At 38.8% G+C, this 22,503-nt stretch overlaps 1 protein-coding gene across 8 annotated transcripts in view; it reads right to left on the bottom strand.

Moving 5' to 3' along the window:
• DIP2A (disco interacting protein 2 homolog A) overlaps positions 1–22,503 on the bottom strand; it is a 75,978-nt gene that overhangs the window by 30,315 nt on the left and 23,160 nt on the right. For 6 of the 8 annotated variants that reach the window (XM_021532561.3, XM_021532563.3, XM_021532562.3 and 3 more), the window contains exons 3-8: positions 16,284–16,403; positions 10,023–10,142; positions 5,633–5,878; positions 2,080–2,208; positions 1,397–1,516; positions 340–537 (exon numbers count right to left, since the gene is read on the bottom strand). In XM_021532561.3, the coding sequence (XP_021388236.1) occupies positions 340–537; positions 1,397–1,516; positions 2,080–2,208; positions 5,633–5,878; positions 10,023–10,142; positions 16,284–16,403 (933 nt within the window). The remainder of the gene's footprint in view (positions 1–339; positions 538–1,396; positions 1,517–2,079; positions 2,209–5,632; positions 5,879–10,022; positions 10,143–16,283; positions 16,404–22,503) is intronic. The other 2 variants (XM_021532564.3, XM_031505361.1) reach the window with 1 other exon arrangement.

The following is a 22,503-nucleotide window of genomic DNA, read 5'->3' as shown; positions in this document are numbered from 1 at the left end:
ATCTCCTCTGGGAACCTGAAGAGTGCATTATTAGTAATCTGTTTCTACCTCCCAGTTTACACTGGGCTATTTTTAGTGTTTTTTTTATGAAAAAACCCACACAATTCTAAGAGATTTACAAATAGCCACTTGGAAAGAACCAATATGTTTTGCAATAAACATTTTCTCTTCCTTAACTTCTTTAAAAACACCGAATTCATATACAAGGAATTTTTAATTTACATTCCTACAGCAATCTCCAACCACGTGTTACAAGCAGAGGCAGCCCTCTGAAGTAAGGCAAACAATTGTTTCATGATGAACACCTAATTCCTCCTGGCAGCTGGCTCCAACACGTACCATAGGTCAGGGTATAAATGGCTTTCCCAGTGGTATCCAACGCTGTCAGACAAGGGGCTTTGGACTGGGTGGTTCCCCAGCGCTGCAGGGCAGCCAGCAGTGAGGGGGGCCAGTTGGTCACAACCCCCAGGGGTTCCCCTTTAAGTACATTCACTTGGTTTCCTTCAGGCTTTGGTTGATTTGGGTCAGGCTGTTGCACTAAAACCAGAGCACAGTAAAAGGGCAACTGTCAATCCACACAAAATGTGTAAATTACACTTCACAGGCTATTCTCTGAACCATTCACCTCCTCCTCACAGCTATCACTACTTCTCTGCTTTCTGATGATGCTATGCCAATCATCTGTTGGCTTCCCAAAAAACAGTGACCATCACTTCAGAGTTCTCATTCCACATTATTGAAAAAGCAGAATTTTAATCTCTAGCCCACTTCTTTCTGTTTTGGAAAGCTTGTTCTCCACATCTATTTCAATGAAAGCTGCTTTAAGTCAAGGAGGGTTATCAGAAACAATGGCTTCAGTGACATATGGACACTGACTTTTGCTGCAATGGATTCTCAACAGGGGATGAAAAATTACACTACGCCTGACTAACAACATATTTTTAAAGAAAGGCCTTCTGTTAAAATCCTGCTCCAAGCTACTCCAGAAAGTGAAGTATCTCGATCTTAGTTAGCAAAGTCCTGGTTGAAGTTAATAAACACTCAATGTAGACAACCAGCAAAATTAATGGTTCCAAGTGATGCTTTCTACAATTACATGCACTTCAATGGAAATTCATCTGAAGCAAAAGACTAGAATAACAAAAACATTTTATCTTTCAAGTATCAAACCAACAGTAGGGGAACTCTAGTGGCAGCTGCTCAGAAATGTCATAATGAGGTTGAGTTTAAGATTATCTTTCACTTGTGATAACATAATGACCTTTCTTGCTCCACTGCATTAATTTTACCACAACTTGTTTTCTATTCAGAAAAGAAACCAACATTTGCTAAGTATCAGCTCTGTCATGAACCACTTACACTAGGAGAAAAAAAATGTATCTGAAAGAAAATTAACCTTCTAGCAGTTCTTCAAAATCATCCACAAAAAACTCCTTCAAAGGTGGGCGCTTCGGTCTTTTCAAAGTATTTAGAAGCTGCTGGATTTTAGAGGACACTCTACTATTCACTGGGACACCTGGCAAATGGAAAAAATTTATTATTTATTATATATTAACCAAAATACACTAAAACACACAACTTTCAGGTGGAAAAGTCATTCAGGATGAGTACCTTGTTTGGGAGAAAACAGCTTTAACTAGTATGACTTTCCACCATGGATTTATTTGCTTTCAAACAGTGCTGCTCCCTGGCTACCTGGCTGATGCAGATACTTTCTCACACTTTATTTTAGCTTTTCAAACGCCTTCATGAGATTTCAACTGAAACATGAACAATGTCTTGTTCTCCAGGAATCTAGGTATTTACTACACCTTAACATTCATTCAATTCAGAAAGCATCAGAATGCTTGAAAAAATTGAGTGAATCTTTCAATATTTTAGAGGGCTTGCAAAAATAATCAGAACACAAAACATGTTAAAATGCTGACGTTCATTTGTATATGTTAAATTAAATGTAAATATATGTTTTTATATATATCAAAATGTAAAGCTCTGAGGCAATATAAATTCAAGATGCATGTGAAGATACATATACAAGGGACCACAGATGGAAAGGCAGGAGGTCTATAATGCAATCACCATCTGCAGTTTCCAGGATGCTGCTGCTGTAGCCTCTGGGTACTCCTCGCACGGATGCAACCTGCGGGCACTCGTGGTGCAGGTATTCCACCAGGCCAGTGGTCACATCAGGGGGGGCAGAATGGTTCTCTGCAGAAATGCAAGACAGACACAGGAGCTCATCAGGCACCTTAAGAATCAATCAAACCTGCTTCTTACATGAGGGTATTTCACAAATCCTCACAGGGGATTGAGAACCTCCTTATAAACTGGAGGCACGAGCCTGCTTTGCTTGGAGCTGTTCCCCATTTCCTCCTGGCTGTAGAGCAATGCTTAGGGAATGTCACAGAATGGTTTTGGTGGGAAGGGACATCAAAACTCATTTTGTCCCATCCCCTGCCATGGGCAGGGACACCTTCCACCAGACCAGGTTGCTTCAAGCCCCGTCCAACCCGGACTTGAACACTTCCAGGGATGAGGCAGCCACAGCTTCTCTGGGCAACCTGTGCCAGCCAGGGCCTCACTATTCTCACAGGTGGGAAGAATTTCTTCCTAATATGAGTCTCCTTTTTTAATTTAAAACCATTCCCCCTTGTCCTATCACTAACTGCCCCTGTAAGAAGTTGCTATCATCATTCCAAAAATGTAACTGTGGTTATAGAATGGTTTTGAATGGAATGGGTTAGGAAATGGCAATATTTTTGAAAAGCCTTTAAACAACAGACAAGAAGATTAGGAGGACTGAAATATTCAGAATCCTGACAAGCAATAATAGGAATGCAGCAGGGAAGAGGTAGAGAAAACCCTGCTGCCCAGGGCTGGAGCTGCCTCTGCAGACAAAGTCCTTGGAGGACATCAGCATGTCACAAATCCTGCCAGAAAAACTGCAGACAGAGTGAGATCTGGGTAGTGCTGTGAAATACATACATAATCCCCCACTCTGAGGCAGTGATCAGCCCCAAAATAACAAGTGCATATTGCACTGGTCCCACATTTCCAGAGCTGATACACAAGCCACAAGTCCAGCTCTAAGCGGTTTTAGAGGCATCACCAAGGAGAAAAAATTAAATCTATTCCCATCCTTTCCAATGGACCTTGCTGCAGTGCCAATGTTTGCACTGCAGAGACTAAATTCCTTTCATGTGGGTGAGGTACATGAAGGAGAAACTGTTACTTCATCTGTCAGAAAAATGCTCTGGATTCAGTAACCACAAAGATGACAACTGTGTAAAGCTGGCCTGTGTAACCACTGCCCACAGAGAGGCCATGTATATGTCTGCCTCATATATATGACTCTCACTCTGCTCTATATTTTTGAAATTGCTTTTTGGTTGGGTTTTTTGTTTTTTCTTTTTTTTCCTCCCTGGCTTTCCCAAAGTACCAAACCATAGGCTTCCTGCAGCATACAACTTGGCCACAGAGACAAGTGCACATGGTTCCCACTTCCCACCTGACAAACTCTGCAGGGACTAGCAATGTCTCACTATGTATGGAGAACAAATAGGTTCCATTTTCAGGATTTGTGCTCAGATAAAAACCACACTAGCTTAATTAATCATTTGAGCATTAATAAATGCCCATGAGACCCCATGCTATTTGTTTGTATCATCCAGAAATACCATGGCACAGCAGGGTAAGATAAGTGGTAAGGAGTTAAAGAAAAGTGTGAGAAGACTTATGACTTCAAGAAGAAAGGTTAATTGGATTCAGACTGAAGGACCTTTCCATTAGTGATGACAAGACAGATATAAATGCAAGAGAGTAAGTGTCCAAAGGAAGAACAAATGGGATATGACAGAGAATTAAAAGCCATGATGATCTGCATTTCCAGCTGCTCTAAGAGCAAAGGTGTGAAATATTCCACAGTTGATATGGTGATCTTGAAAAAAAAAAAAGGACACACCACTAGCCTTATTAAAAAAAAAATATTACACAAAAGAAGAAAAAAGGCCCCTGACATACAGGGTTGTCCTTGCTGCTATTAAGTGAAAAACAAACACCTTGCAAATAATGCACATTTCTATCTGACTCCACTAACTACAGTAACCTTGCACTTCCAACAATGCAGTTTACTGGGTGGGAACTTAGTTTGAGCTCACCATTAAAAATGCAGGCTGGAGAAGATTAGCTGTAAGGGAACAAGCTGCTAAATTTAAATTCTCAAACATCTCAAAACTGTGAATAGCTATTCAGTACATATCCAAAACACAGAATATTTCAGTAGGGCATGCCAATTAAGATATGTAAGATGCCTTTCATATTGCTGATATCAGCACACTATCTGAAAAATAAATAAACTCTTCTTCTATGCTCTAGGACAAATCAAAGCCCCTTTTAAAAAGTATGTGAGTATTTATCACAAGTCATAAAAGTTTGCAGTGTAAGAACTGAGTAAGTTTTCATATTCTTGTGAGCTAGGAAAAGTACATGCAGAGAGGAAAAATGTCCCAACTGAACTGATATTGGCCATGCATGAATGTTACCAAGCTAGGAATGAAAACTGATAGAACATGACAAGCACCGCAGAAATGAAGACCATTCTTAGATGAAAATGCTTTTTTTTTTTTTTTTTGGTCAAAGTCACTGGAAATTTTATTTTTATAAATACTTTTAATAGATCATCTTGTAACAATCCCTGAGCTTCCTTCCTTCTAGATATTATAATTATTTCCCACTAATGGAATTTTAAACTTGCATACAGCCCAACATTCAGCTGCTTAAATGCTGGACTCTGAACTCTTCAATAAGGCCTTGATTTTGCACACAAGGTATTGATTTTGTACGTTGTAGATTAAACATTCCTGACAGACAGATCTATCTGGCCTGGGGCATGAGACATTACAAGCTGCTGTGCTACATTTTGGGTATCTTGCAAGTTTTTACAGCTATATTAAGAATTTCATCAATACCAATAAAGCTTAAAAGGTTAGCCATAACTGACTTTGAAATTTAAAGGAGTTAAACATGATTTCTACTAATCCATCATATGAAATCCAGAATGGCTCAAAATTAAGTGGTGACAGATTTCTTCTTTCTTACATTCACCAAGGACAAACAAAATTGCAAATTTCTCATTATTAATAAGCTTGGAAATGGGAATATGGAAAAGTTAGGTTTCTTTAAAGGTTTTGTACAAAGAGCAAAAAACTTCCCTAATGATTAGTACCTCTGATTTTGCAACCTTCCCAAAGTTTCTGTGTTTTCTGTCTTTTGGGTGCTTACCGACTGAATCGTGTCTGATATACACAATCTGACTTTATTTAGGGTAAATACATGCAGATTGGAAAGCATGCACCAAAACCAGGATTCCTTTGAAATTGTGCTTTGGAATCCACTAAAACTGAACCTTATTTTCTTGGTAAAGCAAGCATTTTACCAAGAAGAATGCACGTTCAGATCTCATGAGCAACTGGCTTGGGTTAAATACATATACATCATACCTACCTGGCACATTTTGTGAATGGCACATTTTAAGGCTATTCACAGGTATCTCCTGGTGAAGACCTTTGTGTTTAGCCCTGCTTTGGGATTTGTAATCTGATTTCATTCCAACCACACCGGCAGGTTTACTGACCTATCTGCGTGTGTGCCATGAGATCTGCAAGCACAGTGGCAGCAGTGGTGGCAGGAGCTGTATTGGAAGCAGCAGCAGGTTTCCCTCCAGGATGAGATGAGGTGGAGGATGCAGAGGATGAGGTGGAGGAGCCCTGAATGACCCGGTTAAGCCAGGGCTCTACGTTGGAATGGCTCTGGAACGGAGTGGAGCTGATCCGCCCTTGCCGCCGCAACGAGCCCTCATCTTCTGATGCTGACGATGTGTCTGTGGTCAAAATAATGATGACAGGCCTGTAATGGGGGAATGGGAATGACCCAGCACCGGGAACACGGCGTCCGGCCGCGCTCCGCACGCTCCGCGCCGCGCGTGAGGGGCGCAGGCTGAAGGAACGGGACATTCACACACACAAATCCCCCTCGCTGCCCTTTTTTGGGTTAAGACAACAACTTCTACACATTAGGGCTAGAACACACTGGGAGCAAAGTTTCAATTACCTTCAACATTTGGAATGACACGAGAGTTAAAAAAGGCTTCTAACTACGGTAGAGAATCAGTGAGCATCTCATCCCGTCCCTACTCCACTGAAAAAACATTCCTGTTCTGAACAGGTAAATTTTATCTCATCACACCTGAATAAAGCTCTTTCTTTTTGTTGTTGTTGTTGATTTCCTTTTTTACTCTTTTTTAGGGGAAGGGAATTCTTCACTTTCTGATTCTTCTGACAAATTGTTTTGAGAACTAATTCCTAAAAAGCCATGGTGCTCTGAAGTTCAATGAAAGAGTAATTACAAAGCATGTATTTTAACCACATAAACTGATATTAATAATACACAGAAATGCTTAGTAAAGCATCTTTTCATTCTAGATGTATATTTGTTGTTGTTAGAAGTCTGACAAAGGGCTCCTAATTTTATTACCATCCAGTTACTTACAACTTTCCAGATGTTTCCCTTTGGAATCTTTCATCATTTATTGACCATCCAAGAAAAAATAAAAAGGTCATTCTAAATATCAAGAAAAATACATCCCTTGTGATTTTTAGAGAAAAACAGAAAGTCTTATTACAGAAAAAAAACTTGCCCTCATAAAGGAATTGCTGAATTTTAACAACTTGATCTGTACATGCCTTATATAAGATAGTGTCTGTTACTGTCAGAGTCCCAGACATGAAAATCTGGGGTTGGTTACATCAGGAATTCTGCAACCTTAATTTTGGCTATTTTCTGAATCCTCTGAACACATAATTGTTCTTCTAGATACAATTCCACATACATTTCTTGAAGCAACATAAAAAAAAGCTACTCCTCATCTTGGGCAACGCATTTCAGTTACCAGCTCTTTAATTTTCCGATTTTCTTGAATATGTGCCTTTCCAATAACTCCAGACTAATTTCTCTTAGGAGTCTAAAATCACAAAAACCAAAAACTCATTTCATAAGAATTCCATTATCTTGATGGCGCTTTCAAAGTTAAAATTGTATATATCTCATTATTTGACCTCCCTCATCAAACATGACAATTTTGAATGAGAACACCCAAACAACAGATCTCTGAGAAGACTCAGCTGTGGTGCATCCCATTCCTGGGTCCGTCTCATGTGATACTTCCAGTCTGCTGCTACATTTGGAGTTTTTGGCAGCTGATTCCATTTGCTCCTGGAGAGAAGCCAAACCTGTCCCATATTGCTTGAAACCTTCCCTTTTTTTTAGGCAGAAAGCAAAAATAAATAATCCCAAGAATATGGAACAAGATGGGATTATGAACAGCCAGGAACTGAAAAAAAAACCCCAACAAAACCACCATGTCTTCCATTTCTAATCACTTCAGATGAAATAGAACAACAGAAAAAGCAGGTTTTCACAGAATACATACTCTGATAACATCTCCTTACTCAGACTCAAGACAAATGAAGTCTGTGTACAAAAATGGATCCATTGTAAAAGCATTCTAGTATCAAAACATAAACACACCATGAAGTAGCAAGGTCACCTCAGCAGTAGCCCTGTGGCAGTGGCAATGGTTAATCCATGGATTCTGGTGTGTGGTGACAGAACAGTGAAGGAATACTGTGTGCTTGGCTACCAGCTCTTCTTGGCTGGGAGCTGACCCAAGACAATCACAGAAGCCACCTCTCTTTAAGCCAGACTTGCACAAAGGCTCAGCTCCAGGTCTGGTCACAGGAGATTTGTTTGGGAAGGATGAGAGACTCAACAGGACAAAACCAGAAGTACGTTAAAATTTTTGGAAGGATGACTGATATAATTAGTTCCTTTACTGCCAGCCAGGAGCTGGATTTCAATTCAACACTGTGCTGAGAGCCAGATTCACAAAATGGTTTGAGTGGGAAGGGACCCTGAAGTTCCTCTTGTTCCATTCCCTGCCATGGGTACAGACAATTTCCACTATCCCAGATGCTCCAAGCCCCATCCAACCTGGCCCTGGACACTCCCAGGGATGGGGCAGCCACAGCTTCTCTGAGCCAGTGCCTCATGACCCTCAATGTAAAGAAGGTGAATCTGATGCTTCCTTCCTGGTACCTGATGGTAGCTGTAACAAAGTTACAGTAGTTTCAGTTACTAACACCAAAGCATGTTTTAATTGCATTAACTCCTGCCAACACAAGGACTTAGGCAGTGGGTGAATGGCTCAGGATTAGATGCCCAGCGCTACTTGGATTTTTGCAACTTTGGATCCTTCTTGCTGAGCTAACATTGTAAATAAAGGCAGGCCCATAAAAAGACAATTATTTTTATGATTTGATATAGCTGAAGAAAACACATAGAATATTTTTGAGTGTCCTGGTTCCCCATGATACAGAACTCATCCAGTGGCCCATTCTCTTATAGAGATAAGGGGACTTCATAACACCTTCTCTTAGAAAGAACTTGACAGATTCTAAAGGCACTTAACTCTTCATAGAATATCCTGAGTTGGAAGGGACTCACGAGGAATACTGAGTTTAACTCCTGGCCCTGCACAAGAGCACCCCAACAATGACACCACATGCCTGGGAGTGCTGTCCAAATGGTTCATGAACTCCAGCAGCCTTGTGGCCATGACCATGTCCATGTGGTGGTCACACCACCAGCTTTCAGCTCCTATTATTTAAGGTGCTACTGCACCCTGCTCAATCCCAGTGTGAGCACACTTGGCTTCTTTGCAGACCACCTGCATGGGCATGTTAGAAGATGACAATCCAGCAGCACAAACACACAAAAATATGCAGATTCCATGGCCTCATCTTGCTCTGTACACACATGTACACATGCCATGCTCCACACTCTCTGCAGGTGAGCAGGGCAGCTTTTATCACAGAACTTAACATTGCCTCCAGAGCATCTCAGCTTCTTTTTAATAGCTGCTCAGAAAAAAAAAAGATACTTTAATAAAAATACTTAGCATATCTTCTGTGTAAAAACATTAAGAGTCAAGAAAGACCATATATAAGAACACAGAGGATTACTGTTTATTAACTAATGAAATAATTGGAGAATCCACAAAAATAATATACTTACGTGTGTGACTAGCAAACTAAAGTGGAATTCTCCTTAAATGAGAAGAACAGAAAGAAGAAATACAGCTCAGAAAGCATACCTGAACTCTTCTTTCTTAACCCCTGTCTCTAAGGGGGTTAAGAATTAGAAATGATGGAGAAGGGCAGTAGAAGTCAGTGTGCTTCTGCTCCTGGGCCACATTACAAAAGACATGTGCACATTCTCAACATAAAACATCTTAGGAAATCCCTCTTCTTCGTATACAAGACACCGGCCTCAAACCACTTGGCTTGCTAGCACATGTTGTATGACTTTCTTAACCTTCAGAAAGTTCACTGTGAGACAACAGAAGATTACCTTTTCCCCCTAAAAATTAAAAGGCATTCTGCCATAATCAATCTGAACAATTATAATGTGTGACTTTCTGCCTGTTTCAATCTGCTCACCACTGAATAGCTGAAACCATCTGATGAGTGCTCTGCAATTAATGCAGCAACTTAATGCTCTGGTCTTTTCTTCAACTTTTAAAAGAAAAACCTTCTGCAGTGTGAAATGAGGTATTTTCAGCTCTGACATGCTTGCCTAGATTACTTCCTCTGAGTGAGGTATGATGTAAGAGAACATACTTAATGCATAAAGGGTACCTGCTCACTCTGTGACTGCTTTCATGTGGACTTTCAGCAGCTATGCTATCTCTAGATAAGACACTAAAAACCATGAGGAAAAAATTGCAGCATAAATCCAACCAAGACCTGATTATTGGGAAATACAGCTGTGACACGGAACTCCAGTGCAACCTACTAACAACTTTGGGCAGGGACACCTTCTGCTACCCCAGGCTGCCCTGCTGGGATGGGACAGCCACAGCTTCTCTGGGCAGCTCTGTTAATTTTCTGTGCTCACTCAGTATGTACCTGGAGGGGTATATGTCTCTACTGAAGAGTGCACCAGGACAGAGCGTCTCTTCGAGGGCATGGGCATCTTCCTCTCTTTATATTTTGCTAGTGCTGCTTGTACTGCTTCAGTGTGGACATCTAGATAGAAAACAAACAAACAAAAAGGTTAGAATTTCAGTTAGTCAGGAGGACTGACTCAACACGACTGCTTTCAGCTCCAATCCAGTGTAGAAGCAATGGTTTCCAAAGCTAAGGGAGAATAAGCTGGGGCAAGTTGATATATTTTCCTCATAAAATCAGCCTGAAAATGCTCTGCAAGTAACATTTTGAAACCCCCCCTGACATAAACACTGCAGTTATAGAGTACCTGGTATGTTAGTTTTGAACTGTCAGTTATTTTCATTTGAGGGGGAAATTTCAATGCAGATTCTGTAAATTTGCAACAGCATTTGACTCTTCATCCTCAAAATCCGGGAAGGGAAAAGAAATGCGAGTACATGCATACTTGAAGTTCTTACAAAACAATGCAAGTAACAAAAAACAGAAAAAAGAGACTAATGGACTTAATGATCTTAGAGGTATTTTCCAACTCTAACAAAATTCTACAATTCTATATGAAGAATTAGGAAAAAGACAGACAGAGCTTTCCCTTTTCTGAAAGTAAAAATTACCCTAAGAGGCTCAAAGGCTATACTTTTTCTTTTCTGATTTTTAAGCCAAAACTGAGATTTAAGAGGAATGCAGCGTTCAATCAAGACCTCACTGCAGATAAAATTTAATGTATTCCAGTGATTTTTCAGCAGCTTTTTTCTCTTTGACATCTACATTCCAATGGTGTCAAAAGCTGAAACTTAGGCAGGAAGAAAATTCATGAGAAGTGAACAGATGTTGAGGAGGAATGAGGCAGACTAAAAATAGGCTCTGACTTACCACCTAAGACTCAAACTCATGAAAAGGCACAATACAACAAGTATACACTTAAACACTGTTACAAAGGGCTTGTTGCAGTTTAGGAGTGGCATTCTCCCATCGAGTATTCCCCTCTAAAAACACTTCAAGACAGACACTGCTCACTCTCTTCCCCATCTCCATCCTCTCTGTGGTAGGATGGAGAGAATTACTTGGAAGCACAAAAGGCAAAGATCATGGGTTGAGGTAAGAACAATTTACTGAAAACAGCAGTGAGATATGAAAATGAACAGTATCAGCAAGACTGATGACAGAGGGTACAAGAAAAGAATTGCTACTGCTGAGTGTGGCTGTCAATAGACAGAGCCCAGGAGCGAGTATCTGATTCTGCACTGGGCTGACCACGTTTCTTCTACATGGAAACTGCTGTACAAGGTTTTCAGAAATTAACTATTCATTTTGAAAGAAAACACATATTCTTTCAGTAAGTATCCATCTATTCTTTTGCTAAGATGCAAATATGTAACAGGTAGACAAATTTGAAGGTATGAAACTATTTGTAGGTATGTGTATATGACAGACAAACACTTATAAAACATATATAAAATACAATATAACATAAGTGTACATATAATTTTGTACATACAACAGACAATGAAACTCTCTCCCTGTACTTACAGGGATTTACCTTGGTGATGACTACAGTATCAGTATTTTACAGTATCTTCTTTTTTTTATTTAAAAAAGTATGATTTCTGTAGTAGCCCTGGCCCCCCTTTGGTCATGCTGAGTCCTAAGGAACACACCCTTCAGTCTGGCCAAATGGATTCTACAAAATCACAAGAATTCCTGAGCATATGGTCCCAGACACCAACCAGTTCTTCACAGCAATAATGTCACTTTTCAGTCTGCAGCTCCCTGCAGATAATCTGTTCAGAGCAATATTTAAAATATGTATACATGCAAATATACTATCCCACCTGTGTGTTCCTACAAGACTCAGGAATGCACTAAGTAGATGCTTATCTCAGAGAAGAACTTCTGTGCAACATGGGAGGTTCAAAGATAATGGTGTTATGAGAGAAAAACATTAAGAAAGAAGAAGGGAAAAAAAAGCCCCAAACTGTAAAACCTCTGCCCTTTAATACAATTTTTTTTTTGTCCTGGGTTCCCTGTCAGATTTTCGTTGCTGTCCTTCACACCAAGGAATTCATAGTAGATGTTTTACATATTAAAAATTCCCCTTTTCTGCCTGCTCCTTCTCCATTCCCACATCTAGGCTTTTGGTCAAGTCTTGGTTTCTCCTGATCCTTAATTATAGCTGTAATTGTCCACTAATGAATGTCCACCTACTCCCATAGGTACCCAGAAGCAAACCTTTTATGTCCCCAGATTCTAGGAAGTTTAAGTAGGATTCAACATCAAGGTTGTTTTTGAGGCCTTATAAGTAGGAGCAAAATGTCCATTCTGCAGGACACATTTCCTTGGCAGAACTTCCAGCCAAAACCAAGCTGCAATATTTCTAGAGACAGTAACTGTGAGATGCAGTCACTTCCACCATGCCTACATCTATATACAATTTGAAAGACATTTTTGTTATATTAACATCTCATAGGAAGCAGGGAAACATAAATTGTTCTCCAGGAAAGGTCTTCCAAAGAGCAATATAACACACAATATTTGTAGTCTGCATATAAACACATTAAACTATTAAATAATGTGGCAGATAAAAAAATGAAAGCATTCTTAGGCAGTTGTGCATTTTGGGAATGGAAAGGCCTAGATGGAGGCAAGGGTGTACTGGGGCTTTTTAACAAAGCAGAGCAGGGCAGGTCATAACATCACACAGATTTGTGGGAGCAAGCATGGGAACTACTTTTTATTCCATTTCCAGAGGGCAAAATCACTACCACCTCATCCTCTAGTCCTAACTCCCATCCCAAAACCTGGAACAGACTAGATTGAGTGATAAAAGTGCAACCAGGAGACAGTCAGGATGAATTTTTATTCTGTTCCATGTTTTATTTTTACAGCACCAATTTAACTCATCATTCCCTCTATACTCATTAAAATCTATTCCTGGCTTGAAATCTTTCCTATAATATCTTGTCCTTGGACATCAGCTGAGTAGGAACATCCTCTCTCATCCATATCAATGAAGTAATTGCTTTCACTTCCCTGGAACACTTTATTCCTATTCCACTTTTGCTTTAAGAGCTTTTCTACATCATGAAACGCATTTCAATAAAAGAAGTAAAAGGAATGAAATTATTTTAAAGAAGCAGAACACTTAGGGTACAAAAATTCATTAATTAATATAAATTAAATTTTAACTGGGTATTGGAATTGCAATAAGAAGCTCCCTACCATTGTCTGTTACTTAAATTCTTCAAAATTTACTGTGAAAGTGATTCACCATGTAAAAACTGTGTATTTCAGTTTTCTTCAGGGAATTAATCACTCATAACCAGACCAAATGTGCCACATTTTTGAGAACAGGGATCACAAATGCTCAACAGTGATCACTGGAAGGGATGAACAGCAAGCCCACCATTTCATTAACACAAAGAATCTATGTACCAAAGTGAGGGGTAAAAACCCATATGCTGCCATCCAAAAAGCAGAAGAAAAAGTTTAAAAAGTCTTGGAGAAGTATTTCTAAGCTTCTGCACTTTATTAAGCTGCAAGCAACCATCAACAATTTATAACTTATTATAAACATTTTCTCCTTCTGCTCTAGTAAACCACATAATCTTCTCTCCTTTTCTTTGTACCCATTCTCATTTTCTTTCTTTCCACATGTCCTTAAAAAAGGATTAGGGAGGAAAACTAAAAGAGTTTGTGGATTATAAATCACCTACACTCTTACAGCTCCTAAACTGTTCAGCTATTAGAAGAGCATTTTTCTTTCCTATTTGTAGGTTCTGCTCATTTATCAGCCTCTGATTCTTGTCCCTGCCTCAGGCACGGAAATAAGAATTTCTACAGTTGGTTGAAAAAAAAAAAGACATTTATAGGCTCACCAGTGTCCCTGCTGCTCATAGATTTCAAAACACCAACAGGCAAATCAATAAGCTCTATCTAAGTAGGATGGGGAGAGGACTTGGAAAAAGGTAAAATCCATGGGTTGAGATATTAACAAAAATATCTGAAGTAAATTAAAATGTAATAATAATGATGATGATAATAATAAAAAAATAATAATAGACTAAGAACAAGAATAATAAAATATGAGCATTATTCTCATTGTAAATCCAAAACACAGTACTGTACCAGCTATTAAGAAGGTAATTAGCACTATTCCAGCTGAAGCCTGGACAGCAGGCTTGTATTTATCAATAGTATTCACTGTTGGAATTTTTTGGGTAATATTTACTGTGTGAAGACAAACAGGTGAGGATGATAAAAACATACAGTTGATTTAAATACATACCTCTTCTGTGAAACAATCTTAAAAAGTGCTTACAGAGAGTAAATGACAGATTAATTGTATAAAAAGAGAAAATTGTTTCACTTCCTTGCTTATTTTAAGTAATTTATGTTGATGTTCTAAAATACCTATAATTGCTCCAGAAAGAGATCCTGTTCTAAGAAAAGCTGCATTTTCCCCTCATCACCTACTCTGGAAAAAGACATAGGAGAACTGATGAGATTTGAAGAAAGGAAAACAAGAAGTAAAGACTGAAAGGAAAGAAAAAAGAAGAAACAACACACCCTCCCTTCCCCATAAGAGCCTAAAGGAAAAGGTAGGTGTGAGATTGAGGGAAGGAGGCTGAAGCTGGTTATCCCTCACAACAGTCAGCATATAGGGAATTCAAAAAAGGCAACAATATTTCTTTGCTGAGATAAAGAAGCCAATCACTAATACAGATTCTTTTTAACTACAGAGGAAAAAGGGGAATAGATATTGACAACTAAAAGCTATATCTACATTTCCTTGCAAAGACCTAAATAAATTTAACCTAAACCAAGTCAAACTGTCACTATTTGGTTTTGATACCATCTCAGCACATTAAGCCTTGTAATATATCACTAATGGGAGAAAGAAATCCAATTATGTGTGCTGTAACTAAGAACTTCGAAACTTTCCAAGTAAAGAACTTGTTCTGGACAGAAATATTTAATGAAAAATTAGCTGGGGGAGCTGTGCTAGGAAACCACATGAAGAACATGGCAGTCCCCACCAAGGACTACCTCCCAAGGATTTCCTGCTCTAGCTGTGCTCTCCTTGCAGATTCTTATTTCTGTTACTTTACCAATGGCACAGCCTACTCTAATTATTTTCTATAATATAATTTTCTATAACATATTTCTATAATTTAATAATTTAAAAAATACTTTAAACATGTCATTTAGCCAATTACAACCCTATGCAATATTCCCTGGCATTCAGAAGTTTCTTCTCTGTGTAGCTGAATACAAGCATCTTTCCCAGGAGTCTGTACACAGAATATTTAAGAAGTCTCATTCATCATTCCATCAGCCCTAAGGAACATACAAAGTACATCTGCTCCAACTCTGGAGCAAGGTTTTCCACACCAGCAGGGCAAATAGGACACAATAACAACTCTGCCCAAGCAGGCAAGACAAGGTGACCCAAGACCAGCCTCCTGCTCATGATGGGCAGTGCCTGCCATCATTTGAACCTCTCATCCCCAAACCCAAGGTGTGGAATTACCCTGCACAACAAACAGAAAAACATCCAGCTAGATGTCCAAAAGTACTTAGGAGAGAAAAGCTTCCAAACACCTGTTTTTCTTCACTATTGTGACAAGGAATTTCACAGGGAAATGGTACACTTCAACCACCTGAAAAGTAGCAATCAGGATGCAATGAGGATATCAGTATTTTCACACAATTTTCCAAAACATGTTTGTCACTATGGTGTCCATTTAAAATAGAGTATCCATTGTGATATTTCCCTTTTTTGTGCAGTTGCTTTAAACCAGGAAATATTAGAAAGGAAACTACAACAAATATATAACTTTGTTTTAATAAAATAACCCAAACAAGTAAGCAAAAAATCCCCCAAATTCACACACATTTCTTCAAAATTTTTAAGTAACTGTTATAGAGACTGGAAACCCAATTTTGTTTTCTCAGTAAATATGAAAAACCTGTTGAGCATGGTAAAATTCACAACAAGAAACACATCAGTAGACAGGTCTACAGTCTCCTTCCCTTCTTGCATTTCCTCCAGGCTGGATTAAACCAAAACCACTCATGTATCAAAACAAAAAGATACTTGAAAGACATTCATTATCTCTTCCCTTCTTCCAAAACACTTCCAGCTTTCTGTGCAGGTACCATTTTACAGGTATACTTTTCCCCTTAGGACAAGTGATGCCCAGCTGTATCTCTGTCTCTTACCAGATCGGAAGCGCTCGTCCCTTGAGTTGGTGGATCGGGATTTCTGCTGTTTTGATACCCCAGCAGTGGCTTGGGAAGAGCCTGGGACTCTGTTCTCTGCTTGCAGGGATGGATCCACACCTGAAACACGGTTTATTTTAGTACAAAATCAGCTTTGCAAATATAATATCTATTCCCCATGTCTACACTGTTTCACTACCCTCAACACACAAGTTCAACTGGTGCAAGACAGTACCTTCACAAAGGGCTCATCTTCTACCTGCATTTTAACCCAATTTAATCTATACCCATTTAACAGAGCAACACTCAGAAGATTCACATTTCACAAAATTTTGCAATTCTCTAGTAAGACCTCTGCAGATATTAATGCAGAATTACTGTCAGCTTCAGCTGCGTAAAAGTTCCTACTGTAATCGAGGTTGTCTGGGTGCTTTATGTACTCCTGAAACAATGACAGACCTTCCCAGCCTCACACAATGTAACAGAAGTAAGAGGAACAGAACCATTCTCTACTTGTTTGCTCTGCACCCTACTAAAACAGGGCTCTGGATAACCCCAAGCAGTTGCTAATAATCAGGAAGATCAATCTCAATTTTACACTGTAGCACAAAAGGAATAAAAAATCAAAAGGGTGGACAGTAACCATTAAATATCCACTATCCTTTCTCCATCCCCAAAATGAGATGACTCCTGCTGGCTCTTGATCCATCAAGGACAATATACATTTGGATTAGAAACTTCCATTTGCAAATTATACATCCGCACTTCAAAATAAAATATAAAAATTCCAATGCAGCTGGAAGGTTTTTTTGCACAATCCTAACATAAATTTAGCTTAGTGCTATGTTTTACAATGAACTTTCCTCAGCCATGTAAGACCTGCTGCATCAAGGTCACTGTATGTATTCAGCCCTTGTACCACACAGGGCTGAATATTCATTTCACTCCTTCTTTCCCTTAGAGAGCTTTTGCTTTCCCAAGTCTTTTGAAAACAACACATTTTGGAAACAAAGTATTTTGAATACCACATTTTCAAAATGCAAATATTTACCAAAAGCAGCTCTCACTGAATAAAAGACATAATTCCAGAGGAATCTGGGTCGGTTCCTTTGTAAGGCAAGATCTTACTTTAACAAGTAGGAAAAGGTTCCTTCCTCTCTCATAGGGTTTCTGTTCCCTTTGTTACAAAGTGAGTATCAGGAAAGAAACTGGCAACTACTAACTAATCTAGGAACATAAGATACTTTTATGAAGGCATTTCAGTAAGATACAGTCTCTACATTAGAAATAAAATAGGATTAAATATCCTGTTTCTACCCCAGTTGATGAAAAAGAACTTTCAAATACTCTATTTAAATGTAATATCCTCAGGGAAAGTGTTTTATCATCTTCATGACAAGGTAAATTACTATATACCAGCTTTCTTGGGTATCTGTTAAGACCTTTAGATGAATGCACTCTATAATCCCCTTCCCAACCCCTTTGCAGCTAACAGTGAACACCTCTGGATATTGAAGAGGCAACCTTGAGCTAGATATGGGTTCAGGGTGTGGGTGTGGTAAACATGAGCCTAAGCAATAGAAAAACAAAGGAACATTTCATAATTCACACAGATCTAAATTTTAAGAAATTAGTCCCACTCCAGAGATAAGCTCCTTTCTTTTACAGTTTGTAATAAAGAACAAACACATTCTCACCTAATTTTTCCTATTTTCCAAAAGTAAAGCTTTTTAAACAGATGACAAAATATCTAACATCAACTGCATTTCCCAATGGGAAATATGGAGACAGCCCAGCAAAAAAACCGAAGTGCCCTCAGTGGAGCAGAACAGAATGTGTGTTTACCAATTTACAGACCTAACACTCCTTGAAACACTCAAGCAGAATTCTGTTTGTATGAGAAAAACAAATGTAGTCTGCCAAATGAATTGATTCAACAGATCTCAAAAGTGGTAAAAACACTGCAGAATTCTATTCCATATTTCACTTGAGCACAAGTTTTCCATAACCACAGGTCAACAGTCCAGGGGGATTTGTTGATCTGGAAACAATAAACAACAGCTTTAGAGTATGTTAGAAAGATTGAGGCAAGTCATCTCCTTAAGCCTTAGCCAAGCAAATAGCCAAGGCAAAGGGATAACATGATAACTATGATGGTACAAAAGAACAGGCAGCAGGACTGGGAGCCTCCCTCAACTAAGACTACTTAAGAAATTATCATAAAACATCATATGTACATAAATTTTGTGTAATTTTGTCAAAAGAGACCTTGGGTGAAAAAGACAGCAAAAGAAAACCAGAATGTTTTTTTTTTGGTGTGCCATTTCTTTTCCTCCAGGAGGACTGTTCGTGGTAAGCAGAAAAAGAGATTCATGTTCTTCCAAATTCCTTACTCTTCCCATTTGTAGTCTTGTAGTAACTACAGAGTCTTGAAATCAGGATTTGTAAGAGCCCCTTTTCCATTCTGCAATCCCCTGTGGGAGGAAAATAACCTGGAAAATAACCCATCACCAGATGACAACCTGCACTGCATGCAGGATGTCCTGAGTCATGTGCAATCTGAGCACTACTGCTTGGCCACACCAATCCTGGAGGCAGGAGGAGCAAGGAAGAAGTGACCACACATAACAACAGGAGCCCATGACCAACTCCAACACCACAACACACTCCTCCTCTCGAGACTCGGATTTTTGTGAATCAGAGTTATTGTGATGAAGTTTGTATCAGTGAATCTCAGAAACTCCTTTTAAATTAGGAGGAGGCAAGAAATCCTTGGAACTGTTAGAAACCACAACTCAGTTTCTTTGGATTAAGTCTCCCTTCTTGCTTTCTCAAAGTAGGTTTCATACCATAGTGTGAAAACACCAACAATGAATCTGAAAAATGTCATTTTTTGGTAAAAATAGTAAGATAGTGCATCTGACTCTTAAGCTACATAACTAAAATGCTGTTCCACAAGCCTGGTGACCTTATTCATTTATTCTCCTACTATGCAAATCACTACCTTAGCCTTCAGCAAAAGCAGATGGGTAATTAGGCAAAGTTTCCCCACTCACACCAGTACCTTTACAGAAAAGACATTTACTAAAGGCACTTTATCCACTATCACTGCATTTTCTCAATTTTTAACTTGCTCAAAGCTAACAGGAATGAAGTCACCTTGAAAAGGATGTTTGTTCCAACTAACAGAACAATTTGCTTCTACAGGGTGAAATTAGTATTCCTGTGTTTGTCCATCCTCAAGCATTGGAGAACCAAGACTAATACTGGCATTTCAAGCAATTTTTATTTATACAAGCAAAAACAATTTTACTGTAAGAGCAGGGAAGAGCTGACAGGACAAAGAAGATTCTCTGCTGGTCTCAGTGGGGAGGATGTGCAAGATAAAGACATTAGGTGGGTAGAGATCAAATTTTCAAAACATAATGTGTTAGAGAGCTCTGTGCAGAGGAGAGGGGAAGAGGAAACTCCAGACTCCTTGTACATTATCAAATCTTTCTGGAGCTATTGAATTGGGTCTGGAAATAAGAAAGGAACAAACTACAGCAGCCAGGTTCAAAGTGTGAAAAGAACAGAAAAGGTATGACAAGGCAGAAAATCCAGAAAGTGGAGGTCTGGCTCTGGGACAGTTACTGAATATCCAGTCCTCTCTCAAGTTCAATGTTACCATTTTTTACTGTCATATCCCATCTAAGAACATATTACCTGCTATACACACATTTTTTATCTTCAAGATCCAGTTTTGGAAGTGTTCACACCTTCCAGATTAGAGGGACCGAACAAGGGTTTGTCCAGTATAAGGTATTTCCCAGAATAAGGTATTAGAAATTCAAGAGATTAGAAACAATAATGATAACAAAAGGCATAGTACACATGCACTATGTCTGACAACCTTCCATGATTCTGTAACATTTTCCTCTACTCAAGGAAGTAAATTCCAGCTCATAAGCTTCCACCTGAAGCTCATGAAACCATTTTAAGGGCATGAGCACTTTACATTTGAGGAAGCATGAAACAGCAGCAAAGAATACAAAAGCCTAGAAGACACTTGCTATAAATTCAATGAAACCAAATACAAGCCAGGATTTGGATCCAATTCAGAGAATCCAAACACTGACTAAACCATCTAATTGAAAATACCCACAAGTAAGAGACATACATACTTAGACATTATGACAGACTGGTAAGCAGAACACCCACAGGGCAATAGCTAGAACATTAATTTCTCAAAATAATAGTCCATTTTAAGCAGCAGCTCAGGAGGTGCTTCACAAGCAGCCCAGCACTCCTAATGTAAAAGGATGTGCACTGAATTGAAAAGGCACAAGAATAGAAATCTCTTGATATTTTGAGAAACTGAGCAATGAAGCTATAAACTGCTTTTCCAACTAGCCTATGTGAACACATTACATTTTCACATACCTCATTTAAACCAAGCACACCAAGATCCAACCAAATTAGCCAATTAGAAGTTGGAGATACTTTGATCACAGGCATTATACCCATAGTATAAAGTGGGAGTTTTAACTCCATAGCACCAAGAAAGGTATTTATATTTTTTTCTCTTAAATTATAAGAAACTATAAAGCTTTTGTAGGCTCCAAGACACCAGAGTAAGTTGCACATTCCCCAAAAATGGAACTGCAGGTACAAAATGTATAGGGGTATGTAAAACTCATCTCACTCTGACTGAATGAGAGGCTGATTTGTGAGTGCTTATACCCATGAAGATATAAAAACAAAAACCACAGTTACACAGAATCACACAGAGCAACCCAGGTTGGAGGGACCTTGAAGATCACCTGGTGCAGCTGGGAACAGAACACATATGTATTCTGGTAGCAGCAGAAAAATTATTTAGAGACATAAACCCATGAAAATGTAAGAAAAATAGAAGCATGGGACATGCCAGCCTCAACCAAAACTAGAGGAGGTTTCATAATAATATTCCCTTAAAATAAAAATTAGAAAATGGCTAACATTTCAATTTTGCTGGAGCAGAAGTGCTAAGGAAGAAAAGAGAAGAAAATAATAAAAGAAAATAATATTAGAGCAGAATCACTCTGACATCAGAGGAGAAATGAAGTCACTCACCAAAGTGTTATTCTAGCAATAACTAAATCCAGTGAAATAATTTCCAGGGACTGCTCTGTAAAGCAGCACCACGACACTAACTGCAATTGCAACCTCATTTGCACAGCCAAAGAGGCAACTGTGAAAACATCATTAAGAAATCAGGATAATCAGGAAACAACCATCACAAGGCAGGAGTTTTACTTGAGGTGTTAGAAAGGATGTATAAGACCATCACTTGCCTATCAGGACAGAATGTTCACTGTAATTGCTGCTTATTTCATTGTTATTTCTGAATGCTTTTACACCCCAGCTCTACTCATATTCAAAATCACCCTCTGCCATGTATCTGATGTTATCCATCACTCAGAAGCTTCACCATGCAGTATGCCAGATTGCCTACAGATATAATTAATTATTTCCTCAGAGTTTTATCTGGAATTTGCATGCAGAGGTTGACTGAGGAAGCCAATTACTGTCTGTTAAATTTTACTTCATTAAAATGATTAATCACTGTTTAATGCTTGCTATTACTCAACACTTGTTTTTTGATTTTGCACAGTGCACTTTGTTGGATCAGTGAAAAATAACTCATTCTAGTTATTATTTTCATATAGTTAGAGAGTTCTATGGTTCCTAAGCAAAATCTTTAAATTTCCACTGACTCTTCATCACTGCAGATTTAGAATTTTAGACTATAAAACAATCTACAGGAATGAGACTCTTGAATCACAGGGTGTTCTGATTAATTTTCCTGTTAATTGAAAATGTGCTTTGCAGCCACTTGTGTCTTTTTCTGTTCACCAAGCCCTCTGTGGATTGTTTAACACTGTCTGGGTAATGATTTGACTCCCCACAGATTCAGCCATACAGTGCAGCAGAAGATAGCCCAACTCATTCTACACGATATTGAGAGAACAGGACTTTGCACATGATTAGTTTGTAGGTGGCAGTTGATGAGGTGTAACAGGGAAAAGTTAACTCCCAGAACCCAAACCTATGGGCATGCAAGTACACTTTTAAGACATAAAGCTATAGAAAGACATGATTTAGTGGTCCTGGGGATGTCAAATCATAGAGCAAGAACTCAACAAATGTAAAATGCTGACGTTCATCAGTCTGCAAAAACTTGATGGATACTGAACCT

Source organism: Lonchura striata, chromosome 8 (genome assembly GCF_046129695.1).
Source record: "Lonchura striata isolate bLonStr1 chromosome 8, bLonStr1.mat, whole genome shotgun sequence".
In the NCBI taxonomy this organism is placed as follows: Eukaryota; Metazoa; Chordata; class Aves; order Passeriformes; family Estrildidae; genus Lonchura; species Lonchura striata.
Note: the sequence above shows the minus strand (reverse complement) of the source record. Positions and strands in the feature narration are given on the sequence as shown.